At 33.9% G+C, this 24,156-nt stretch overlaps 1 protein-coding gene across 1 annotated transcript in view; it reads left to right on the top strand.

Annotated features, from left to right (window-relative positions):
- LOC105258514 (neurotrimin) overlaps nt 1-24,156 on the top strand; it is a 244,386-nt gene that overhangs the window by 159,408 nt on the left and 60,822 nt on the right. Inside the window, exon 3 of the mRNA XM_011269804.2 lies at nt 18,383-18,590. Coding sequence (XP_011268106.1) covers nt 18,383-18,590 — 208 coding nt within the window. The remainder of the gene's footprint in view (nt 1-18,382; nt 18,591-24,156) is intronic.

The raw sequence follows: 24,156 nt of genomic DNA, 5'->3' as shown, positions 1-24,156 counted from the left end.
ATATTATTGGATTTACTATAAATCACATTGTTATAACTATATAAATGTAGTTGCCGCCAAACATAACTACATTTTATAGTTAAATTATGATAACTGCAACCATATTTTTCTCTCAGTGTATCTTTCGCGAAACTAACACTTGAAATAATACAAAATAAAGAGGTAGCATAAATATATAATACAATTGACAACAAGATATATAATATGCTCATTTCGCTTGTTCAGCATCTTATTCCTTAACGATGGATAATGGCTCTTCATTACGTTAATGTTCGGCAATCGATATCGCTATCTCCGACGCGATTCGATTCTCCGATAAGTCAGTGGTCTAATTGGCACTCAGATTCGAGATCGTTGTATTTCTTCAGCGAGTTTTCGCCGACTCATTTTCACCGACAATTTATATTCCGACGACAGGAGAAGCGAATTTACACGTCGTTGAGAGAAGTTGCATCTGGCAGTCGCGGATCAATCCGAATTCGCAAACACGACGTCGTCTCCGCGTTCCGCTTCGTCTGCCTGCAGGCCGCCTCGACTCATCGGCTTTCGGGCCATAGGGCTGGATTAATCATGGTCCTCTGTAAGCACTGATGCATCCGCTAATCCGGGACTCTCTCACTCGATTCAACCATTTCTCTGGAACGATCTACCGTGCCATTATATAATAGTGACTGGATTCGCCGGATTAAATCCACAAACTATTAACTCTGTAACTACTCAAATGTACCGATGTACTTGGCTGCATCTCGATCCTATTTGTTTGAGCTGTCCAGTTGCGCAATCGGGAAAAACAGCTGCAAACGAAGGCACTTACTCCCCCGTTTGTTTTTCCTGCGAAAATATATGTTTACTGTTTACGCGCCGCGAATAATTTTCTACCGTGTTAAAAAACTACGCTTTCAAAATATTTGTATCTTATTTCGCGGTAAACGTTTATTTTCATTATTTCTCATATAGTGGGCAATAATTTAAGAAAAATACTGAAATGTAATGTTGGTTGTAACAATTGCATTTATAAGGTATCCTAGCTACGTTGTTGAAATGAATAATTGATAAAGTTTTATAAAACGAATCCCTTCGGTCTCTTTTTTTGTTTTCAACTGTGACAAGGCACAAGCACGTAACTCTTGGCAACCTTATAAACGTATAATCGATTGCACTAATTGGAAAGCAAAACGCGATTAATGGAGGGAAATGTATAATTTTTTATTTCGTCTTGATACGCTAATGTTATTGATATCATAGTTCAATGAATTTTACAGAATTACACAGACCTACGAGGTTTTTCTTTTTAAGATGCAATAGTGATTTCCGACGTAAATTTGTGAGCTGAATTCGAATCTAGCCGCCGAATTTGCGTAGCACGTCACGTTTTTGAGTAATTTGTAATTGAATGGCTCAAAAATCGCTTTTTTGGCCATCTTCATGAATTTATTGTGGGGAAACCAATTTTTTTGAAATATTTCTGTCAATGGCATCGTATAATACTCACTTTCGCCTTTCAAATCCACTTTCGATTATCGCTGCACGATTTGTTTTTGCTGAGATATATAAATATGACGTTGTAAGAAAATTTATGTTAAAGAAAATTTATATAGACATCAATATGGTAGATCCATGATGTTGAAAGTTGAGAAGACTGACATATATCAGGTTCGGTTGGCCAAAAAAGTATTGTAAAGAAATGTCTAACACAGTTGTTACACATTTTGATAAATTTTTCTAAATTTTATGCCTTTTTATTGTGATTTTATTCGCCATATTGGATGCGCCATTTTTAATTTCAAAAGGTGACAGAAGGTATTTAAAAATGTATATTTGATCTAATTTTGATTCATAGGGAGATAGAAAGGCACGGTTGATTTAGAATGGCTTATTAAATCCCTATGCATGACCAGTCTTATAACTTGTATATCTGAGCGAAAAAAAATCGTGCGGCGGTAATCGAAAGTGGATTCGAAAGATGAAAGTGAGTACCATACGATGCCATTGACAGAAATATTTCAAAAAATTTCGTTTACTCACAATAAATTCATGAAAATGGCCAAAATAGCGATTTTTTGGCTCTTCAACTACAAATAACTCAAAAACCTGACGTGCTACACAAATTCGGCCAGATTCGGATTCACTGCACAATATTACGTCAAAAATCACTATTGCATCTGAAAAAGAAATTTTGACCCCCTTTTTCGCAGGCCTGTGTTATCGAAATTTTTCAGCATATGAGTATGAAAGAGTAACTTTGAGTAGGAGTATAAAAGAATAACTTCTTGTTTTGTTGACCTTTAAGGCAAAGTGGACATACAAGTATAAACATAAATTGTGTACAAAAGCTTGAAGAAAAGAGATGAGTGGCACGTATATTATTTACAGCCATTTCATTGATGAAGTCGAGAAATTTTGCGATTGCACCAGTATTAGACCGATATTCATGAAGTAAATATGCATTTAGATAGAGAATTAACGTAGCAGTTAGCTTTGCTTTTAGTCTCTACGGCATATCGTATAATGAGTGTAAAAGGGCACAAAGAAAATGATGTCGTCGGAATTTAGAACATCCTTTGAAGATTCATATAAGATTCGTGTTCTCGTGAAATATTTTATCACAATAATTTTTATGACAATGACAGAGGAATGTTTGTTGATTATTTCACTGTTTGACATATTGGGTATTGTAATTTAATACAAGGAGAAGAGAGAGAGAGAGAGAGAGGCTAAGCAAAAAGCATGTAAATCTCCTATCGCAAACCTTATGAAATCGATATGCATTTGGGACACAAATTACTGAAACAATCAAGCTTCAATGACCATCCTTTTGCGGTGCATAACCAGAACACACTCATACGGAGAGCTAAACTAATTGATTAATTAAAGAATCAAACCGATAGATGAGAGCTATCGTGGAAATGAGGGCGATGCGGTATCAATGATTGGAATTAAAAAGTCAACGTCCCATTCATCGCGTTCGGCTTATAATTTCATTTAACTTTGATCCTTCGTGCATGTCACATTAGAAATGAAAGTCGAGTGCAATATCGTCCATAAATGCAGTGTGTATATACATGTTATTTGAATTAGATTAATCAATTAGTAGAATTAACTAAGTTTGAATGTCGTTGTAATGAATATAATTTATTGTGAATTAGCAAATATACGTAAAATGATGACAACGTTCATTTCGCGCTCTAACAAATATGAAATATAGAAATGAGTGCATGTGTGTGTGTGTTTATATGTGTACAATCATTATATTCTTTTTTTAATCATTTTAAAAAATATTTTTCATATAAAAATTTCTAATTATTTTATATAAATTTATATAAATTTCTATATTTTTGTTATATATGTCGATTAATTAAGCTCTTTTAGCAAACGTAAACATGTCTAATCTATGCTGGTTAATAGTACGTTGCTACAGGCGGCACGATTTGCTGCATAATTGCTACAGAAATTTGGAACACGGGGAATCCAATGTTGCTTGCTCTGTTCCTATGTTATTGTCGGTCTTCTTTCGAATACCCGCGGGACAAATATCCATTTAGATCGTGCATTATAGCAAGGCGATTAGGTTTAATTCTCGACCTTTCGCGTATTAACCGAGAACTTCCTAAAGTCGATTCCATATGACGTTTCACCTTACGGGAAATATTAATGCACGGTATATATAGTTTCGTTTAAATAATTACGAATAATATTTTAATTATATTCGTGACATTTACATTTATTCACTCACTGACAAAAAAATACGGTTGCAGTTATCATAATTTAACTATAAAATGTAATTATTTTTGGCGGCAACTACATTTATATATTTATTCTAACAGAGATTTATAGTAAATCCAATATATAATATATTCATAATATCCATAATATATTATTGTTATTGTAAAATTAGTATATTTTCATGCAACTATATGTATAGTTGGTACACACAAAACTGTCATTTTTACATGGTAAGTGGTACTATAAATATGATGCTAACAACTAAAATGAAAGTAAAAGGAACCATATATTATAGTAATAAATTGTACTTATATTAGTAAAATATTATATTTTTTATATGTAATTAAGTTAACAATGTATGTGGTTCTTATAACTTTATAGTTTATAAGGTACATTTAATTATGAAAAAAGTTTCCAGTACTATATTTTATTAAGCAGAATTTAAATATATATAATTAAATTAAACTGATAAACAATAATGCTAGGAAGAGCGCTCTGCGCAACACATGTACGTGACTCTCTGATGTACATGTAAGCAACGTCCTCTATTCTAGCATTACTACTTATAAGAGGAAAAGGAATATACTTTAGACTTCATTTTAGTACCAGTCCTTTATACACATTTCATGAAAAATTGAATACAAGCTAGTCATTTATGGTTAGGTAAACAAAGAAACACGTGTCACATATCTCATTTTAATTTTAATGATATTTATAGTATAAATTTGCAGTTAAAAATATAGTTAAATAAACTATTAATATAGTCACAGAAATGTTTACATATATGATTACTTTTTTTACCTTTTATAGTTATATAGTTTATCTTTTATATAGTACACAGATTGGAAAATACTAAATAGTGAAACCAATGTCAAGAATATGATTACATTTATCATAATTGTGATTGTGTAGATTATAAAAAATGATTAAATATTGATTTAATAATGATTTAATATTTCACATTATCATAATTTATAGTAAAATTTTTATCTTGATTGGCAGAACTGTTCGTATAAAGTTATTTTTACCAACATTATAGTAACAATAACTGTAAAAATGATAATTGCAACTATAATTATTTAACTATGCAATTATAGTTGTAAATACCAAACACTTTTCTCTCAGTGCTCGCACCATCAAGTGTTCCAAGATAAAAATACAAAATTGTAATTGCAATATTAATTAAAGCTTGCAAAAATATTTTTCTTTTACCTGCCTTCTTTTATCAAGAGAAAGAGGTAAAGAGAAAAAGCGAGAGAGAGAGAGAGAGAGAGAGAGAGAGAGAAATTATTTTTAACTTAAATCAAAAATATAACAAGACTCTTAACGCGAAAGAAAAGGAATATTGCTGCCGCGAATGCATGCATTTAGATCTCATAATAGCTACGCGATTAAATTTGATCTTTATCTCTTTGCGTATAACCGTAACGAAGAGACATAAAAGGAGTTTTGATTGAACAGCCTTGGAGCATATAGCGTGTATAGCGACGAGGAGATTGCTGGAATCACACACGTATGACATTTCCTACTGACATTTTGCGGGTAGTCCCTCGGGGCTGTATCTAATGCTGCAACAGCAGTCGACTACTTTGAGGGCCTTAATTACCTTAATATCCCCATCATTATCATCCCTAGGGTTATACCGTATCTTGCGTGTTGCAATCCCTCGCACCAATTGCACATCAGACATATTTCGACGGCCGTTGGCTCGTTCTTTCAACCAGCAGTGCAACTATCGGTTTCCATGTGCATTATCATTTTAGTCTTCTTCCGAGTTTTCGTGCAAGTTTGGACGTCTGCATTTTTAAAGTGACGTAACATACCAATTCTGAAAGTCAGTTTATATAAGTTCAGCGAAACAGCGGTTCTCGTGTCGTTGAAAATTCAATACGTCAGTTCATAGTAATATACAGTTTTTCAAAATTGCACGCGCACTGTCATCCGGTAATACGTTCTTAATGAGTAATGGATATATCATGTATTCTTAATCTGGCGAGTCCATCTGTGGATCACGTGACAATTCGATGCGTTTTATTCGATCCTAACGAGATTACTGTCAAGATCGAAACGAGTCCGTATTGCGTCGTATCAGACGGATTTTATACGGTAAAAATAAGTTAAAGAGATTTACCGGAAGGAGTACTTTAGCAAGGTGGAGTTACGATGGCCCGATGCGTGGTTTCGCTAACTTTATTTCGATGCAATCGTGGAAGGAGAGAGGCGGAATATCTGCTAACAGATGATGAAATCCCGATCCCCCGAAGTGCATCATTATAGAATGCACCCCCATCGTTCAATAACACAGGTCTGCGAGGTTTTTTTTTTAAGATGCAATAGTGATTTCCGACGTAATTTTGTGAGCTGAATTCGAATCTGGCCACCGAATTTGCGTAGCACGTCACGTTTTTGAGTAATTTGTAATTGAATGGCTCAAAAATCGCTTTTTTGGCCATTTTCATGAATTTATTGTGGGGAAACCAATTTTTTTGAAATATTTTTGTCAATGACATCGTATAATACTCACTTTCGCCTTTCAAATCCACTTTCGATTACCGCTGCACGATTTTTTTTCGCTGAGATATATAAGCATCATGTAGGAAATTTATGTAAGGAAATTTACGTTAAAGAAAATTTATATAGACATCAATATGATAGATCCATGAGCTTGAAATTTGAAAAGACTGACATATGTCAGGTCCAGTTGGCCAAAAAAATATTGTAAAGAAATGTCTAATACAGTTGTTACACATTTTGATAAATTTTTCTAAATTTTATGCCTTTTTATTGTGATTCTATTCGCCATATTGGATGTGCTATTTTTAATTTCAAAAGGTGACAGAAGATATTTAAAAATGTATATTTTTACCCTAATTTTGATTCGTAGGGAGATAGAGAGGTGGCACGGTTGATTTAGAATGGCTTATTAAATCCCTATGCATGACCAGTCTTATAACTTGTATATCTGAGCGAAAAAAAATCGTCCGGCGGGGGGTAATCGAAATTGGATTCGAAAGATGAAAGTGAGTACTATACGATGTCATTGACAGAAATATTTCAAAAAATTTCGTTTACTCACAATAAATTCATGAAATTGGCCAAAATAGCGATTTTTGGGCTATTCAACTACAAATAACTCAAAAACGTACTACGCAAATTCGGCGGTCAGATTCGGATTCAGCGCACAAAATTACGTCAAAAATCACTATTGCATCTTAAAAAGAAATTTTAACCCCCTTTTTTGCAGGCCTGTGTTATCCACGTTTGCTAGATAAGATCCGATAGAAAAAAATGCCATAACGACGAGTGGAAAAGTGGCGTATTGGAATTCAATTCCGCGCGAAATTATATCAGCCCGGATAGTTGCAGCGCTTGTTTGAGCTTAGTTAATATTCCGCTTGCAAGCTAAGAAACCCGAATTCCGAAATTGCTCCTGCATCATTTTGTTTGACTTGCACTACAAGATTCGTATATATTTATGTATCTTGCGAGATTTTGTGCGAAAATGAGAATTTACAACGTTTATCGTCGTCGAACGAAGAAGATTTCGCAGCTTGAAGCTTTTATTTGATCCACTCCCTTCGCCCCTCTCTCCTTTTATATCTAATCTGAACATTGTTCTTAAGTTTGCTTTTTCTCATACCACTGCGAAACGGAAAGATTGGGAAAAATTAAACCTATTAATATTTGAATATTCAAAGATTAAAAAATTTTTACCTCCTTTAGCGTATAAAAAATTAATTGAAAGAAACTTGGGGAAGAGAGAAGTTTCCAAGTTTTCAATATTCTATCATAGTCAGTAGTAATGTTTACGAAAAAAATTTACTGATTTATCATACATTCACACGCGGGTCTCTTGCATGCAGCTGGATAATCTCAGAATATTACACTGAGGGATAAATTTTTTCAAATCAAATAAATTTATTTTCTTGAAACTTTTACTTTAAATGGAAGGAATTGTTTATTTCATTTAAGCAAAATCATTTAATTTTAATTAAATATGTATGTTATATTAAGTACATTATTTTCATTTATATATTTTTTATATTTAAATACTATTTTCGTAAAATATATACTATAATTTATTAAATTAAATATATTATTTTTTAAAATTGAAAAATTTTAAATTTTTGGGAATAAAAAATGCATTTTAATAAATATTTCGTAAAATTAAAATAAAAATATTTAATTAAAAATTATATTTTTTTACGCATATATATTTTTTTAAACATATGTAAATAAATACTTAACTTAAGCAAACAGACGTTTTGAATACAAGTAAATACGTGATTAGTACCCACCGAATAAATAGCTTTCTTGAGTTAACTAAAATTTTTTTATTTCAAGATAATTTTTTCCTCAGTATAGTCATAAAAAAAAGAGAATACGTAACAATGTATGGAAAGAAGTTTGCTCGCGTGTTCCAACTGAACGTTCATAAAAGTTCTGCAGTCGCGGCCAATCAAAAATGCCGGCTGGCATTGATTTAGGAGATTCGCGGCTTCTACTCAGGCTTTCCTGACGGTAGCCTGAATGCCACGAACACGGAGATATACGGAGATTTCAGGATGGACTTCTCGTGTAAAGTCATAAAACTCGTACACGCGTCTTTCGGAAGCGTCGTCGTCGTCGGCCATTCGCACGAACGACACACGTGTACTCTCTGAGAAAATTAATCTTACGAGTCTAGTCTAATCTCGACTCTCTTGTAACACGATAATCCCTGATCCCTGATGACCGTAAGGTAGCGGTCTTGCTTGCGCGCGCGAGCAAAGTTGGTTTCGAAATCTCTACTTGCTTCCCCGTTCGAAGCGACCTGTCAAAAAGTTGGGGAGGCCGCCAACGGGACGGCAAGCGGGCCGCCATAGGGAGGAAGCGACCCAAGCCGGAAATTGAGAAGTAGAAATTGAGCCGAATGTTTCCTGAAATACGTCGCGGACGTCGAGAAAGTCGGGAGAACTGTCGCGCGAAACAAGTTACGCCGGATGCGCTCCCAGTATACGGCCTGGGTGTACAAAGATTCCGGGAAGATTCCCCGGGAATGTGATTGTATTGGAAGCTGTATCGGAACGTTATTAGCGCCATTAAAAACGAAATGGATGGTGCGTTCCATACATGGTAAAAGAAGGAGAAAAAGAGGTATTACTGACATACACGGAGAAAAATGTATACTGTATTCAAGTAAATATTACACATGCTGCGAAAAAGGGGGTCAAAATTTTTGTTTAAGATGCAATAGTGATTTTTGACGTAATTTTGTGCGCTGAATCCGAATCTGACCGCCGAATTTGCGTAGCACGTCAGGTTTTTGAGTTATTTCTAATTGAATAGCCCAAAAATCGCTATTTTGGCCAATTTCATGAATTTATTGTGAGTAAACCAAATTTTTTGAAATATTTCTGTCAATGGCGTCGTATAGTACTCACTTTCATCTTTCGAATCCACTTTCGATTACCGCCGCACGATTTTTTTTCGCTCAGATATACATGTTATAAGACTGGTCATGCATAGATTTAATAAGCCATTCTAAATTAACCGTGCCTCTCTATCTCATTACGAATCAAAATTAGGGTAAAAATATACATTTTTAAATATCTTCTGTCACCTTTTGAAATTGAAAATGGCGCATCCAATATGGCGAATAGAATCACAATAAAAATGCATAAAATTTAGAAAAATTTATCAAAATGTGTAACAACTGTATTAGACATTTTTTTACAATATTTTTTTGGCCAACCGAACCTGACATATGTCAGTCTTTTCAACTTTCAACATCATGGATCTATCATATTGATGTCTATATAAATTTTCTTTAACGTAAATTTTCTTACAACGTCATACTTATATATCTCAGCGAAAAAAAATCGTGCAGCGGTAATTGAAAGTGGACTTGAAAGGCTGGACTTGAAAGTGAGTATTATACGATGCCATTAACAGAATAAATATTTCAAAAAAATTTCAAAAATATTTCAAAAAAATTGGTTTCCCCACAATAAATTCATAAAAATGGCCAAAAAAGCGAATTTTGAGCCATTCAATTACAAATTACTCAAAAACGTAACGTGCTACGCAAATTCGGCGGCCAGATTCGGATTCAACGTACAAAATTACGTCGGAAATCACTATTGCATCTTTAAAAAAAAAAACCTCGCAGGTCTGTGTTATTTATTTTAAGTAATCATAAGTTTGTATATTCGCAAATATATCATAAATTGACCAAGAGCATTAAATTTAATTGAATATATTCTGACTTTTCGTAAGTGCAGTATTTTAGTCAAGAATATTAAATTAAAATAAAAATTTGATTTACTTACTGCATAAAGTTGGCGTAAAGTTTGATTTTTCTTTGATATATAACTTTACAATATTCTTGAAGAGAAAATTCTTCTTTTGAATACATGATAATGGGATTTTCTAACACATCTGTGATGAGTATATTTTAAGATTAATATCAAGAATATATTCCTTGTTGAAGAAAACTACTACTTAAAAGAAGAAAAATAAGCTAAATAATCGCTTTTCTTGGCAGTAGAATGATATTTTTCTCTGTCTACTATAAGTCTAATAAGTAATAAATATATAAGATACTCTAAAAATGTCTCGACATGCACACATAAAAATTATGGATAGTATTTGAACTACTAGATTTTGATTTGAATATTTTAAAAATTTTTAAATACTTTGATACTTTGATTTTTTATTTATATAGGATTTTATTTATACATACAAGAAGATCGTAAATTCTTAAAATTAAATTTTATTTAATATTCACGCATGTGTAAAAGTAAATTATTCCTTTTTTATTATATAGAGAAAAATATCCAGATATTTAGAGAAAAAACCTGGGCATTTTGTATAATACTGAAAAAATATCAGCCTTTTTTTTGGAAAAATATATCTGTTAAAATAAAATACTATCGTATAAATAAATAAAACTAACTAATAAATTGTCTCTATTTTTCTTTATAAAATTTGATATTCTTTATAAACTTTTAATATTCTTTACAATATCGCAATGTTACAACTTACATCGTAATAAAAATATTTCACAATAATTATCAGCATTCTTGAGATTTCACATTGCTAAACTATAAAAATCGAGATTTCTTTCACACATGGAAATATAAACTACTGATTGTGACATTAAAATATACGATGAAAGTACTATTATAAAAAATTGCACTAAATCACGCAATTACACTGGTCAACAAAAAAAATAATTTTAACTTTTTCCTCTTATAATTTTGCAGTTTTGGGCTTATTTAAGTGTGCTGATTTCGAGTATGACAGTAGTTTTTTGTTAACAGTTCTTGTTTTTTAATATTTTTAAACTATCCCCTTTAGACATCACATGCAGCTTTTTTGAGTTTTACTCGACTCAAAATTATTATTTGTTTAACTTTCGATATGTCTTCGACTCGGAGACGTTGTTTACATAATCCACATAGTTTTTGTTATATTTGTGGCGAATACATCTTTCAAAAATATCGATAACATAGGTCTGCAAAAAAGGGGGTCAAAATTTCTTTTTAAGATGCAATAGTGATTTTTGACGTAATTTTGTGCGCTGAATCCGAATCTGACCGCCGAATTTGTGTAGCACGTCAGGTTTTTGAGTTATTTGTAGTTGAATAGCCCAAAAATCGCTATTTTGGCCATTTTCATGAATTTATTGCGATTAAACGAAATTTTTTGAAATATTTCTGTCAATGGCATCGTATAGCACTCACTTTCATCTTTCGAATCCACTTTTGATTACAGCTGCACGATTTTTTTTCGCTCAGATATACAAGTTATAAGACTGGTCATGCATAGGGATTTAATAAGTCATTCTAAATCAACCATGCCACCTCTCTATTTCATTACAAATCATAATTAGGGTAAAAATATACATTTTTAAATAACTTCTGTCACCTTTTGAAATTAAAAATGGCGCATCCAATATGGCAAATAGAATCACAATAAAAAGGCATAAAATTTAGAAAAATTTATCAAAATGTGTAACAACTGTATTAGACATTTCTTTACAATATTTTTTTGGCCAACCGAACCTGACATATGTCAGTCTTTTCAAATTTCAAGATCATGGATCTGCCATATTGATGTCTATATAAATTTTCTTTAATGTAAATTTTTTTACAACGTCATACTTATATATCTCAACGAAAAAAATCGTGCAGCGGTAATCGAAAGTGGATTTGAAAGGCAAAAATGAGTATTATACGATGTCATTGACAGAAATATTTCAAAAAATTTAGTTTTCCCCACAATAAATTCAATGAAATTGGCCAAAAGAGCGATTTTTAAGCCATTCAATTACAAATTACTCAAAAACGTGACGTGCTACGCAAATTCGGCGGCCAGATTCGGATTCAACGCACAAAATTACGTCGAAAATCACTATTGCATCTTAAAAATAAAAATCTCGCAGGCCTGTGTAATCGATATAATTGTAATATCTTATAAATAAAAAAAGTAGAGCTGATACAACTAAACTAGTATTTTTTCGTAATCAGTGTCTTAGATATAACCTATAAAACATGTTAAATGTCAGGAAAAAATTTGTTGACCAGTGTTATCATTGTTAAATTTTTCAAGGACCTTTGAGATTTTAAGCAGCACGTGCATTATTCGAGATTCATAGCAAATAGCGTTTCACCGACGATCCGGAAAAGTTGCGAAACTCACGCGAAAAAACGCGCAGGAGGATTGTGACACATAGTCTGCGACGCGGGCCGGGTTCTCCGAGTCTCCGTAAATTACAGAAACTCGTGCGAGATGAGCGCGGCCGTAAATACTTGGTTATCATAGTTGGCGGAAGCACGACGGGGGCATTATACCTGCATTCACGTTCATCGTGGTCAGAGATGGCGGCACCGCGTTCTGGACAGGCCGCTCAACGTTTCCATTCATCGGTGTGGATATCAAATGCAATAGTTCATAGCGATGCTTCCGACTAGGTGGTCGACCAGTCCTCGACCTCTACCTCTCCTAATCCAACCACCCAGCGTTTCACACCGGTCCCTGGCAGATTTACAGGCGCCTGGCTTGATATCTGCATCCGAGAGTCGCCCGTGTTAGACGCACATGTTCCGGTCCTTCTCCCTCTCTCGTTTTCTCTCTCCTCCTCCCTTTCTCTTTCGTTCTCTTCTCTGAACTTTCCGTCATACCGGTGACTTTGCAGTAGTGTCATTTGAGATAATTGAGCGAATAATCGACGTAGGATTAAAGTCGAGAATTGAGAGACAGCTCACTAATGAATCTTCTTCAACCTTTCACTCTCTCTCGAATGTTTTTCAAATAACGCGATATCAAAGGAAGCTGTATATTATTTTCATCTTTTTCCTCTATCTTTTTAAACGTTTAGTTCTAAATTACACAGGCCTGCGAAAAAGAGGATACATTTATTTTAAGATGCAATAGTGATTTTTAATTTTGTGCGCTGAATCCGAATCTGGCCGCCGAATTTGCGTAGCACGTCAGGTTTTTGAGTTATTTGTAGTTGAATAGCCCAAAAATCGCTATTTTGGCCAATTTCATGAATTTATTGTGAGTAAACGAAATTTTTTGAAATATTTCTGTCAATGGCATCGTATAGTACTCACTTTCATCTTTCGAATCCGCTTTCGATTACCCCGTCGCATGATTTTTTTTCGCTCAGATATACAAGTTATAAAACTGTTATGTACAAGTTATAAAACTGGTCATGCATAGGGATCCAATAAGCCATTCTAAATCAACCGTGCCACCTCTCTATCTAACTATGAAGCAAAATTAGGGTAGAAATATACATTTTTAAATACCTTCTGTGTTCTTTTAAAATTAAAAATGGCGCATCCAATATGGCGAATAGAATCACAATAAAAAGGCATAAAAGTTAGAAAAATTTATCAAAATGTGTAACAACTGTATTAGACATTTGTTTACAATATTTTTTTGGCCAACCGAACCTGACATATGTCAGTCTTTTCAAATTTCATGATCATGGATCTACCATATTGATGTCTATATAAATTTTCTTTAATGTAAATTTTGTTACAACGTCATACTTATATATCTCAGCGAAAAAAGTCGTGCAGCGGTAATCGAAAGTGGATTTGAAAGGCGAAAGTGAGTATTATACGATGACATTGGCAGAAATATTTCAAAAAATTTGGTTTCCCCACAATAAATTCACGAAATTGGCCAAAATAGCGATTTTTGAGCCATTCAATTACAAATTACTCAAAAACGTGACGTGCTACGCAAATTCGGCGGCCAGATTCGGATTCAACATACAAAATTACGTCGGAAATCACTATTGCATCTTTAAAAAAAAAACCTCGCAGGCCTGTGTTATTTCTAAGACCGAGGAAAATTTAGAAAGTAATAAAGGGTCTACAATGATCTGAATCAAGACTCTGTTCTTTTCTTCCTTGTTTTACTGAATGGGAAACTAAGTTTTATTCACGAGTAAATTTTTAATGCAGGCCATTGCAAAAACTTTAATATTAAAGAAACACACGATTTCTATTTGAAGGGAGCAATTTCTGCCTTTCCTTTTACACTTTCCGAGTGATGAAATATCGCTTCTTTTTCAGCTGACATCTTACCATCGGCCGCGTATATCAGCCATATGTGAGGTGATAAATAAAATAGTACACTCTCTATAGTGCGCGCTCTGTAAAAGGTTAATATTTGAACGCTACGGTAGTACGAAGCCGGTGTAACATTTATTCACGCTTGAGGGAGGGAAAAGCGTTGTTAAAGTTGCGATCGCACGAGCGAACCCGTCAATGAGCGAATCCGCGATCCGCTGACAAGCCGGTCGAGCCGGGGATTTCATCACCTGCTATATAAATCGGACCGTTAAGAAAAATCTGATTTTTTTTCCAGGATCCGCGAAAAAACCTGGGCAATAGCGAATGGGAGCTATTCACACGGTATCGTTACATTTGCCGGCTTTGTAAGTTCTGGTTCGCTTTTTGCGAACGTTATGCACGTTCGACCGGGTAGATCCCGAATGCGTATCCTCACGATGCCGGTAACAGTTCGCGAGCTGTGCATCCCTATCTTCAAAGGCAGCGGGATAATGGAATTGCCTATTTCAGCGCGCAAACATTTATTCCCGCGGATATCGTTTACGTTATAATTTCTGGGATGACGTGCCGGTGACGTTTAGCGCCCCGAGGGCTCGACTCGTGCGTTTCGTTGGCCGAGGGAGATGATTACTTTAAAGAAACGCCGGAAGCGACCGACTCTCTTTTTTCTCGCAAGCTCGCCTCACAAAGGAAACGTACCGATCGCGTAATCGAATGTTACGCTCGGAAGGAGCGCGCGGGACGAAGTAAACATGCGATAGCCTAGCGGAGAAAAATGTTAAGAATATGTTGGGTCGATTTATTTAATGCCAATAACGTTTATTCCTCGATTCTTTGTGCATGGACATTACTGTTTAGTATGAAAAGCGCACTGCGCGATGCAAAAGGATGATACAAGCTACAAGCTTTTCTTAATTAATTCATCGATGATTGTGAATAATGTAAACTGTATAATGTATACTGTAAATCTCATACTGTATAGAGTTTTCACGTATCCGTTTGCGTGTATTCTTAAATTCTGGAGAAGGATTTTTAATTCTATTACACTGAGAAAAAATCTAATTGCACTAATTAGAATTCTGATAGATTTAACCAGTATGTCTGTTGGAAAATGGACGAACCAGAATTCTTGTAGGAATTACCAGATGAATCTGATTAATTTCTTCCTGTTAAATTTACCAAATTTTCTGGATAATAATACTAAACTCGCTAGCACCAAGTCGACCCAAATTTTTTCCATCTAATCTCAAAAGTCTATTTAATATTCTAAATTCCAACAAGATTATTAGATAAATTCAATTCAGATTATTGAATAAATTATTTTAAATTCAGTTTGTTAGAAGTTAAACTGATAAACAGTGATGCAAAAAGAAGATGCAGCTCAAACATACAAAACGATTACTCACGATAAAAAAATGATGGCAAAAAATATTATGCATCAAGTCACCAAGATATTATGCTCCCACACTGAGAAAAAACTCTGATTGCACTAATTAGAATTCTGATAGATTCAACCAGTATGTCTGTTGGAAAATGGACGAACCAGAATTCTTGTAGCAATTACCAGATGAATCTGATTAATTTCTTCCTGTTAAATTTACCAAATTTTCTGGATAATAATACTAACCTCGCCAGCACCAAGTCGTCTCAAATTTTTTCCATCTAATCTCAAAAGTCTATTTAATATTCTAAATTCCAACAAGATTATTAGATAAATTCAATTCAGATTATTGAATAAATTATTTTAAATTCAGTTTGTTAGAAGTTAAACTGATAAACAGTGATGCAAAAAGAAGATGCAGCTCAAACATACAAAACGATTACTCACGATAAAAAAATGATGGCAAAAAAATATTATGCATCAAGTCACCAAGATATTATGCTCCCACACTGAGAAAAAAATCTGGTTGCACTAATTAGAATTCTGATAGATTCAACCAGTATGTCTGTTGGAAAATTGACGAACCAGAATTCTTGTAGGAATTACCAGATGAATCTGATTAATTCCTTCCTGTTAAATTTACCAAATTTTCTGGTTAATAATACTAAACTCGCCAGCACCAAGTCGTCTAAAATTTTTTCCATCTAATCTCAAAAGTCTGTTTAATATTCTAAATTCCAACAAGATTATTGGATAAATTCAATCCAGATTATTGAATAAATTGTTTTAAATTCAGTTTGTGAGAAGTTAAACTGATAAACAGTGATGCAAGAAAAGGATGCAGCTCAAACACACACAATTAGAGAGCTAGCGTCCTCTTTCTGCCACTACTGCTCGTAAGAAAAAAAAAATATATTTTAGATTTAATGTTAATACTAGTTCTTTATATACATTTTATGACAAATATTGAATACGAATTAAGTTAAGAAGCAAGCAAAGAAATTAGTATAACAAGTTAGTATAACAAGAAATTAGTATAACAATTAGTATAACAAGAAATTTTATAGATTCAACCAGAAAATACTAACCAAATCCTTATAGTAAAATCTATTAAACGTTCTAGTTATAAAAAATCGGGTCTTATCATGATAACTAGAAATTCTTGTTTGATTTAACCAAAATGCCTTCAATCATGTACGTCTTGTTGGTATAATCAAATGATTTTTCTCAGTGTACAAGTAATAAAAAATGACACACTTCCAAAAATTACGGCGTTTTTGTCGTAAAACAGACGACTTTAGGATCCCCTCAAACTGTAAGTCCCATATGTGATAATCTGGTGCGCAATACAGATATATGACAGAGATCACTATGTTCGAAATCGAATTAAAGGACTGAGAAGAAGATTGTGTATAAATACAACCGACTCGGATATGTCAATGTTTGGGACATTTAATAAAAATCTAAACGCAAGAAGATATAAATTTACATTATGTGTGTCTCTCGAAATTTTAGATTGATCGTTATCATTTGCCATAACTTCATGACCGTACGTAATTTCCTTAATACCATATATCTAATTCATTGCAATTTGGATTTCGTATCATATATGTAATTCCATACACATCTGTCCGCTAAATTACAATAAATTACTCGATTGACTATCTCGGCGCGAATAGTATGCAACATACTAGAATAGTATGCAACACAAACTAGAGGCAATTATCTAGTAAACTACGTTATGTGAAACACAGTGCGAATAACTCGCGAATAAAGAAACATTAAACTGTTGGAATAATATAATAACAGAATGGCCGTCTTTCTCTCTGTTTCTCTTTCTCTTCCCGAATGATCTCGCAGCATTCTATTTTTCTCGCAGAGCGACCGCGCCGTGAAAAATTATAATTGATATAGACGGACCGGAAGCCGAGGGGGAATAATCCGAAGGCGAACGCTGGGGAAACGTAGACGGCGGGAAAAGAATCGTTGGTCCGTTGAACTGGAATACAAAAGTCGGCTGGAGACTTATGAATTAAAGTGAAAATGTCGGTCTCGACCATACATTTCGCAGAGCAAAAAAAGAAATTTTTTTCTCTTTTCTCTAACGAAAATATATATCTCGATATTTATCGTTAATGTATATGATTAACAATCATGTATTTTTTCATTTATAAAAATATATTTTTCTATTTTAGCAGTTATTAAATACATAAATTGTAAGACATCATTATAATGTAACGAAGGATAGAATTTCTGCGATAGAGCCAAATTACACATGACAACTGTAATTAAAAAAGCGTAATTATAATTGTATTAATATTATCAGGAAAATAAAAAAAAAATTAGACGCAATTTAAAAATAATAATTTTGACACATTTATGTACGTGCCATGAATTTAGACGGATCATAAAAATAAATCCATTTGAAACAATGATAGAACAGCGGAATAGTTCGGGACAGTGTAACGCGACAATATAACAACAGTTTAATAGCATAATAAATGCATGCGACGAGCTAATAATTATTTCAATTCCATATATACGTTGTGACCGTACATAATCGGTTCACGACCATGAATTGACTATCCGATTAACGATTCGAATATTAATGCGGATTTTAATATTGATTAATCTATCTGTTCACGTTATCAAGCGGCACATATGATAATGATACATGTAACATTTATTTCGTCCTTTCCAGGTGGCATGGTTACGTGTCGATACGCAGACTATTTTGACGATAGCGAGCCACGTGATCACGAAGAATCACAGGATCGCGGTTTCTCACAGCGACCACCGTACGTGGTTTCTTCACATACGAGAAGTACGGGAGTCCGATCGAGGCTGGTACATGTGTCAGATAAATACGGATCCTATGAAGAGTCAGATCGGTTATCTCGAAGTGGTCGGTGAGTAAAATTACGTCCGTTATTTCTCTCGTTAATGAACCGACAGTAATTATCCTGATTCATTTATATCGTTGTCGCGCTTCGTATACAGGGTGTCTCATTTTAGTCCCACCAGAGCTTTTTCCAAATAACTTTCTTATTTTTAATTTTAGAAAAAGATGTTTCGGACAAAAGTTGTATGGTTTTTAGAGGGACATAAGATGGTGCCATTGGTTTGACCTTGAAGAGTCACATGAAGGTTACGTGAAGGTCATTTTGAATTTCTTAAATGGAACGCCCTATACATTTTTGCATATTCTTGTAGTTTATCTCGAGAGCTTTCCAAAACACTATAAATAAACATTTTTTCATCGAGTACTTTTCGAGTTATGAGGCTTGAAGTAATTTCTTAATTTTTACATGAACCATAAAGTATTTAGTAAAATATTCATTTATCGATTATCTTAGCTTAATACTTTTATGTACAAAATAATAAGAGGAATCAATCGGTGTAAAGAAAACACAGAGTTTGTTTCAAAGAAAAAAATATGTAATTGTTAATTGCAAATAAAAATTGGGACACCCTGTAGAGGCAAATTCTCGAATGGAATATCGGCAGTTATTACGCGCCTCGTTATTATGCTTCATTAAGCTTAGGCGAAAACTAATTTATCATCTCCTCCATTTATGCATCATTATATTCCCATTCATTTATTAATACACGTCGCGCAACTATATTTAATACAAGTATAAAATGAGCGTTATATTGAAATAATGGACTCGAGGTAAACTCGCTCCCAGTTTCGGCATCAGCTCGTGTATATATATCCGAGTATTAGATTAAATTCAATTAATACTACAAGAAGCTAATAGCGAAAGCGGGGCGCCGTTGAATACCCGCGATATTACATCCGATGCGGTGGAATAACGCGAGCTCTCGTCGAAAAGGTAAAGGCACTAGAATCACAAATCCGCCAAACCAATGCGAAACTTTCGGCCGACGCGAGTTAGTCCGCGGCCCGTTGGCTGGTACAACTTACAAAGTGGCTCTTGCCGCAGTTCCAAGACTAGGCGAGCACTCGCGAACTGCAAAGCTTCCGCGTCGTATATCGCTGCTCGAATGCACTCGCAAGTAGATTATGTAGAATGCTAATAGGACCGCTTTCATCGGTTCCATCGGTTAAAGAGACTTCGTTTCGAGTTCCGTTTCACGCGATCCACCCTCTCCTCATGTCATAATTTCCTCCCTCTCTCTCTTTTTCTCTCCCTCCGATTTGTCGTTTAAGCGATGCTCCTCTCTCATCCACTCTTCTCTTTCTTCGCGAGAAAAGTTTCCCGCGTTTCGTTGTGCTCCCTATATTAATGACGAAATTTGCCATTCCATTGCCAAGAAGGTGAAAGAGAGAGAGAGGGACCGCGGTTTGCTATTTATACTAAAGTCCGTATTAAGGTTTGAATATGCCGGGTTTAATCCTTGCGCGTACTGCATCGTGCGCGGGTAAGTGGCAATTTCCATAGATAATGTTACTCGTAATTGTACGGAAATAGGATGATGCGTCGGAGATATGCGATTGCGATTGTGTAGGTGGCCGATCGTGTTGGATATATGCGAGTTGGCATGTTTCGACTATGCGCATTAAACGTGACTTCCGCTATAGTACCGCGTGATGTGACAATGTTGTTTAGGACGGAGATTAATTTTTTAATTTATTAAATATACCGCAATTATAATTTTGACTTATTAAAATGGAGCATTACGAAGGTTTAGAGGGACTCATTATTTTTGTAACAAAGGAGCTTTTTCCTGCCCAGGAATACGCATATGTGTAATTAGTAAGTTTAAAACTTATATAATGTAATATAATTACTCTCGTTACATTATTAAAAAACATATTCATTTTATTCATTGATTACTGCCGGATGGGGAGATGTTGCGCGTGTTTGCGTTTTATAGTGGAAAGAAAAAAAATTCGTATTACATTACACAATCCTACATCGAGGCGCATCGCAGTTAGAGTAAAATATAAGAAGTATCTGTGCTCTTTTCTCGAGATTCTTTTATCGGTGATACGGGCGATTCAAAACTCGTTATTTCTCGAATCTTTTTCGCATGTCTCAAAGTCGGCGAAAGTAAGGTTCTTCCGAGATCTCCGAGAATGCGAGTTATACTTTCTTTAATGGCCCCTCGATATTCATCCGTAAAATCTACTTGTGTCTCTGTCAACTGATACGACGAACGAATGTACTAATGGGACGATAATGACGCGAGCCAGATCGATTCGGTAAACCACTTGGTGACAACAAAGTACGCAGGGTAATTGTCAGAAATGATTGTCAAATATTTATGTATCGCAACGTTAGCTACACTGTAAAAAAAAATATGTAAAATTACACATGTAATCAATGTAACAATTACGCTATTTATAACGGAAATATATAAATTCATGTACTTTTACAAAAATTAGTTTTTTTACTCTTTATTGTGTAAATATTCGTTTATATTTGATAAGAAATTACAAGATTAAAAGTGTAATTTTTGGATTTTATGTAAATGTACAATTTTTTGTAACATTTATATAAAATAAAATAACGTAATTTAAATCGACCACACTGGCAATTTATTAGTAGGCCTTAATATTGTATATAATGTACCTAAAAAACTGAATGCATTGATTAAACGCGGAAAAGATAGATTGCCTATTAATAGCAGGACTGAAGTCGTTTATAAATTAGACTGTAAAAATTGCAATAATTCATATGTAGGCCAAACGAAAAGACATTTAGGCACTCGTGTCAAGGAACATTTTGACAATATAAAATTACACGAAAGCAATTTGTCTGTTATTAGCAAACATAAATTGGAATTTAATCACGACTTCGATTGGTCAATACCGATTATTTTACACAATGAAAGACGTGAGAAAGAGAGAAATTGCTGAAATGTTTGTTATCAAAAAATTTAACAACACGATTAACTTACAAAAGGACACTGAGAGTTTAAACAATATTTATGATAGATAAAGGCTGTTTAGTCTTTCTCTTTGATCGGGAGGTTGACATGACGATCTTGACATGTGATTTTTTCTTTTCTCACTATATATTGGTTAACTAAAATATTGTACGTACTTAATAATTTTTTTTCTTCTTTTTGTTCACATTTTATTGTAATTTAATTATTGTTTATAATATTGGAAATTATTGTAGTTCGCTTGATAAGGACCAAAACCTATGGTCGAAACGTCGTGATTCTTTATCAACTAATAAATTATCAGTGTGGTCGATTTAAATTACGTTATTTTATTTTATCTACTGGCGACATTCAAGAATTTAATATTATTTATATAAAATTTATATAAAAATTATTATTTATATAAAAATTACACTTAATAAACGAATATTTACGCAATAAAGAGTAGAATAACTAATTTTTGTAAAAGTACATGAATTTATATATTTTCGTTATAAATAGCGTAATTATTACACTAATTACGTATGTAATTTTCAATTAAATTTAATATGTGAAATTGTATAAATACATATACAAAATGTATTATTACGTCAACATTTCTAGAAATCTACTTCTAGCATGTAAATTTATTAGTACAAGATGCTTACTTACCATTTAAAGTAATAATTTTATCTAGGAAATGTAAATTTGCTAATGTATGTAAATATACACCTTTAATAGTTGGCCTCAATAGTACCCACTATAATAGTTGTAAATTTGCACACAAATTTTTTATAGTGTATAGCTATACGCGAGCAGAGGGTAGGGAACGTTCCGACAACGTTGGCCTCTCGAAGAAAACCACTCGAGAGCCGGACCCTGCTCTCGATTCCGCCGATCTCGCGATGCAGCGGAGTTCGTTGCGCTCGTTGCGTTTGTTGTATACTTTACGGTCTCCCGTCCCGGTCTTCTCCGCCGTTCGTACCGAAATCAAATTGGCATTCTCGAGATACGGCCAAGCTCTCGCATCCCATCTGTAGCAATCTAATCCAGCGTTCCGGAGTCGGCGGCGGCGCACGGAGTCCTCGCGTGCGTCGACCTGACCTGACCCTCTCTCCCAGATTCCGACCTGGTCGGTCGGGGCGCGTATAACCGAGACCGGACTACTTACGGAACTTCTCGTCTCCCTCGTGGGATCATTCCGCATCCCCTCGCGACTCGCCCGATAGAAGTCTCCGGCAAATGCACCGCTGCCGCGCTTTCTATTTTAACAGCGCCCGCGTCGTCGCGGTTGTACCTCAAGAAATCCGCCCGTAGGTAGACCGCCGAAGGCGGTACTTGGCGAGGGTAGGATCTCGGGGAGCGAGCCTCCTTCGGGAACTGGTTCTTATGCGAGCGCTATGTTCAATGGGACATGGGGAACGAACGGGAAATATACGGGGCTCATTTATCTTTTTTTTATCCCGTCTCCAGTGTTTGTTGTAGATAATTTCAAAATTATCTAGATAAAGATAACGATAAAAATCCGTAAATTTATCTTGGATGAGATAAAGATGATTTTGCTTTTACTTAATCTAGATGAAAGATGAGATAATTATTCGATAATCTAGATAATTATCTAGATATTTTTGTTTATTTTAGAAGATTATAAATATTTGTAAAAAATGTGACGCATATTATAAATGAGATATTAAAATCATAAACACATATTCTTTCTCTTTTTCTAAAGAATATTTAAATAATAGTAAAAAGATATATAAATGATATGAGAAATATTTATTTATTAATTTATATTTACAATACATTTTTATAATATATTAATAATATAATAATAATATATTCATAATATATTAATAATAATAATATGAAAAATATATTTTAGATATTTTAGATAGATTTTTGGAAGCTTGCTTGGAAAACTTTTTTGCATGATGAAAACGTCATCTTAGACAATTTTTAAATAAGATGACATATATTTTTCATCTAAGATAAAGATAAAGATACTTTGTATTTCTTCATCTAGTTAAAGATAAAGATGATCTATTTCTTTATCTAGATGATTTTATCTAGATACCAGCAAACACTGCCCGTCTCTCTCTCTTTTAAGCTTGAAATGACATTCTTGGGTAATATTTGAATATTTCATTTCTTGAATTATTTTTAACGCATTTTTAACGATTTTATAATATTAGATAAATTGGCTTTTAATCACCTTAGAATTTAATATTGTTAAAAATATGCAGTCGTAAGAGAATCGATAAATCGTTTACATTTCTCATTTATTAAGCTGTAATTATTCATTTCAATTATTTTAATGTCAGAAGTTCTAGAAGAGCATATTCATTAATCATATTTAGGTCAGTTGAGAAAACCTCGTACACTTGAGAAATCTTCTCGCGTGTGAGGAAAACAGTGGTTTAACAATATATTCTGAACAAGAGGAAACTGATTTTTAATGAGGATGATCTTTTACGTAATTAGAAGAGATTTAATATTTGAACAAAGAATAGATTTTCTTGTGTGTCTGCATATTTTTAATAGTATTAAATCCTAAAGCGATTAAAAGCCAAAATTTAATAAATATTATGAATTTGTTCATTTTGTGTTAAAATGTAAGAGATTCAATCATAATATAGTTTG

This window comes from Camponotus floridanus, unplaced genomic scaffold (assembly GCF_003227725.1).
Source record: "Camponotus floridanus strain SB8 unplaced genomic scaffold, Cflo_v7.5 scaffold47, whole genome shotgun sequence".
Lineage (NCBI taxonomy): Eukaryota > Metazoa > Arthropoda > Insecta > Hymenoptera > Formicidae > Camponotus > Camponotus floridanus.
Note: the sequence above shows the minus strand (reverse complement) of the source record. Positions and strands in the feature narration are given on the sequence as shown.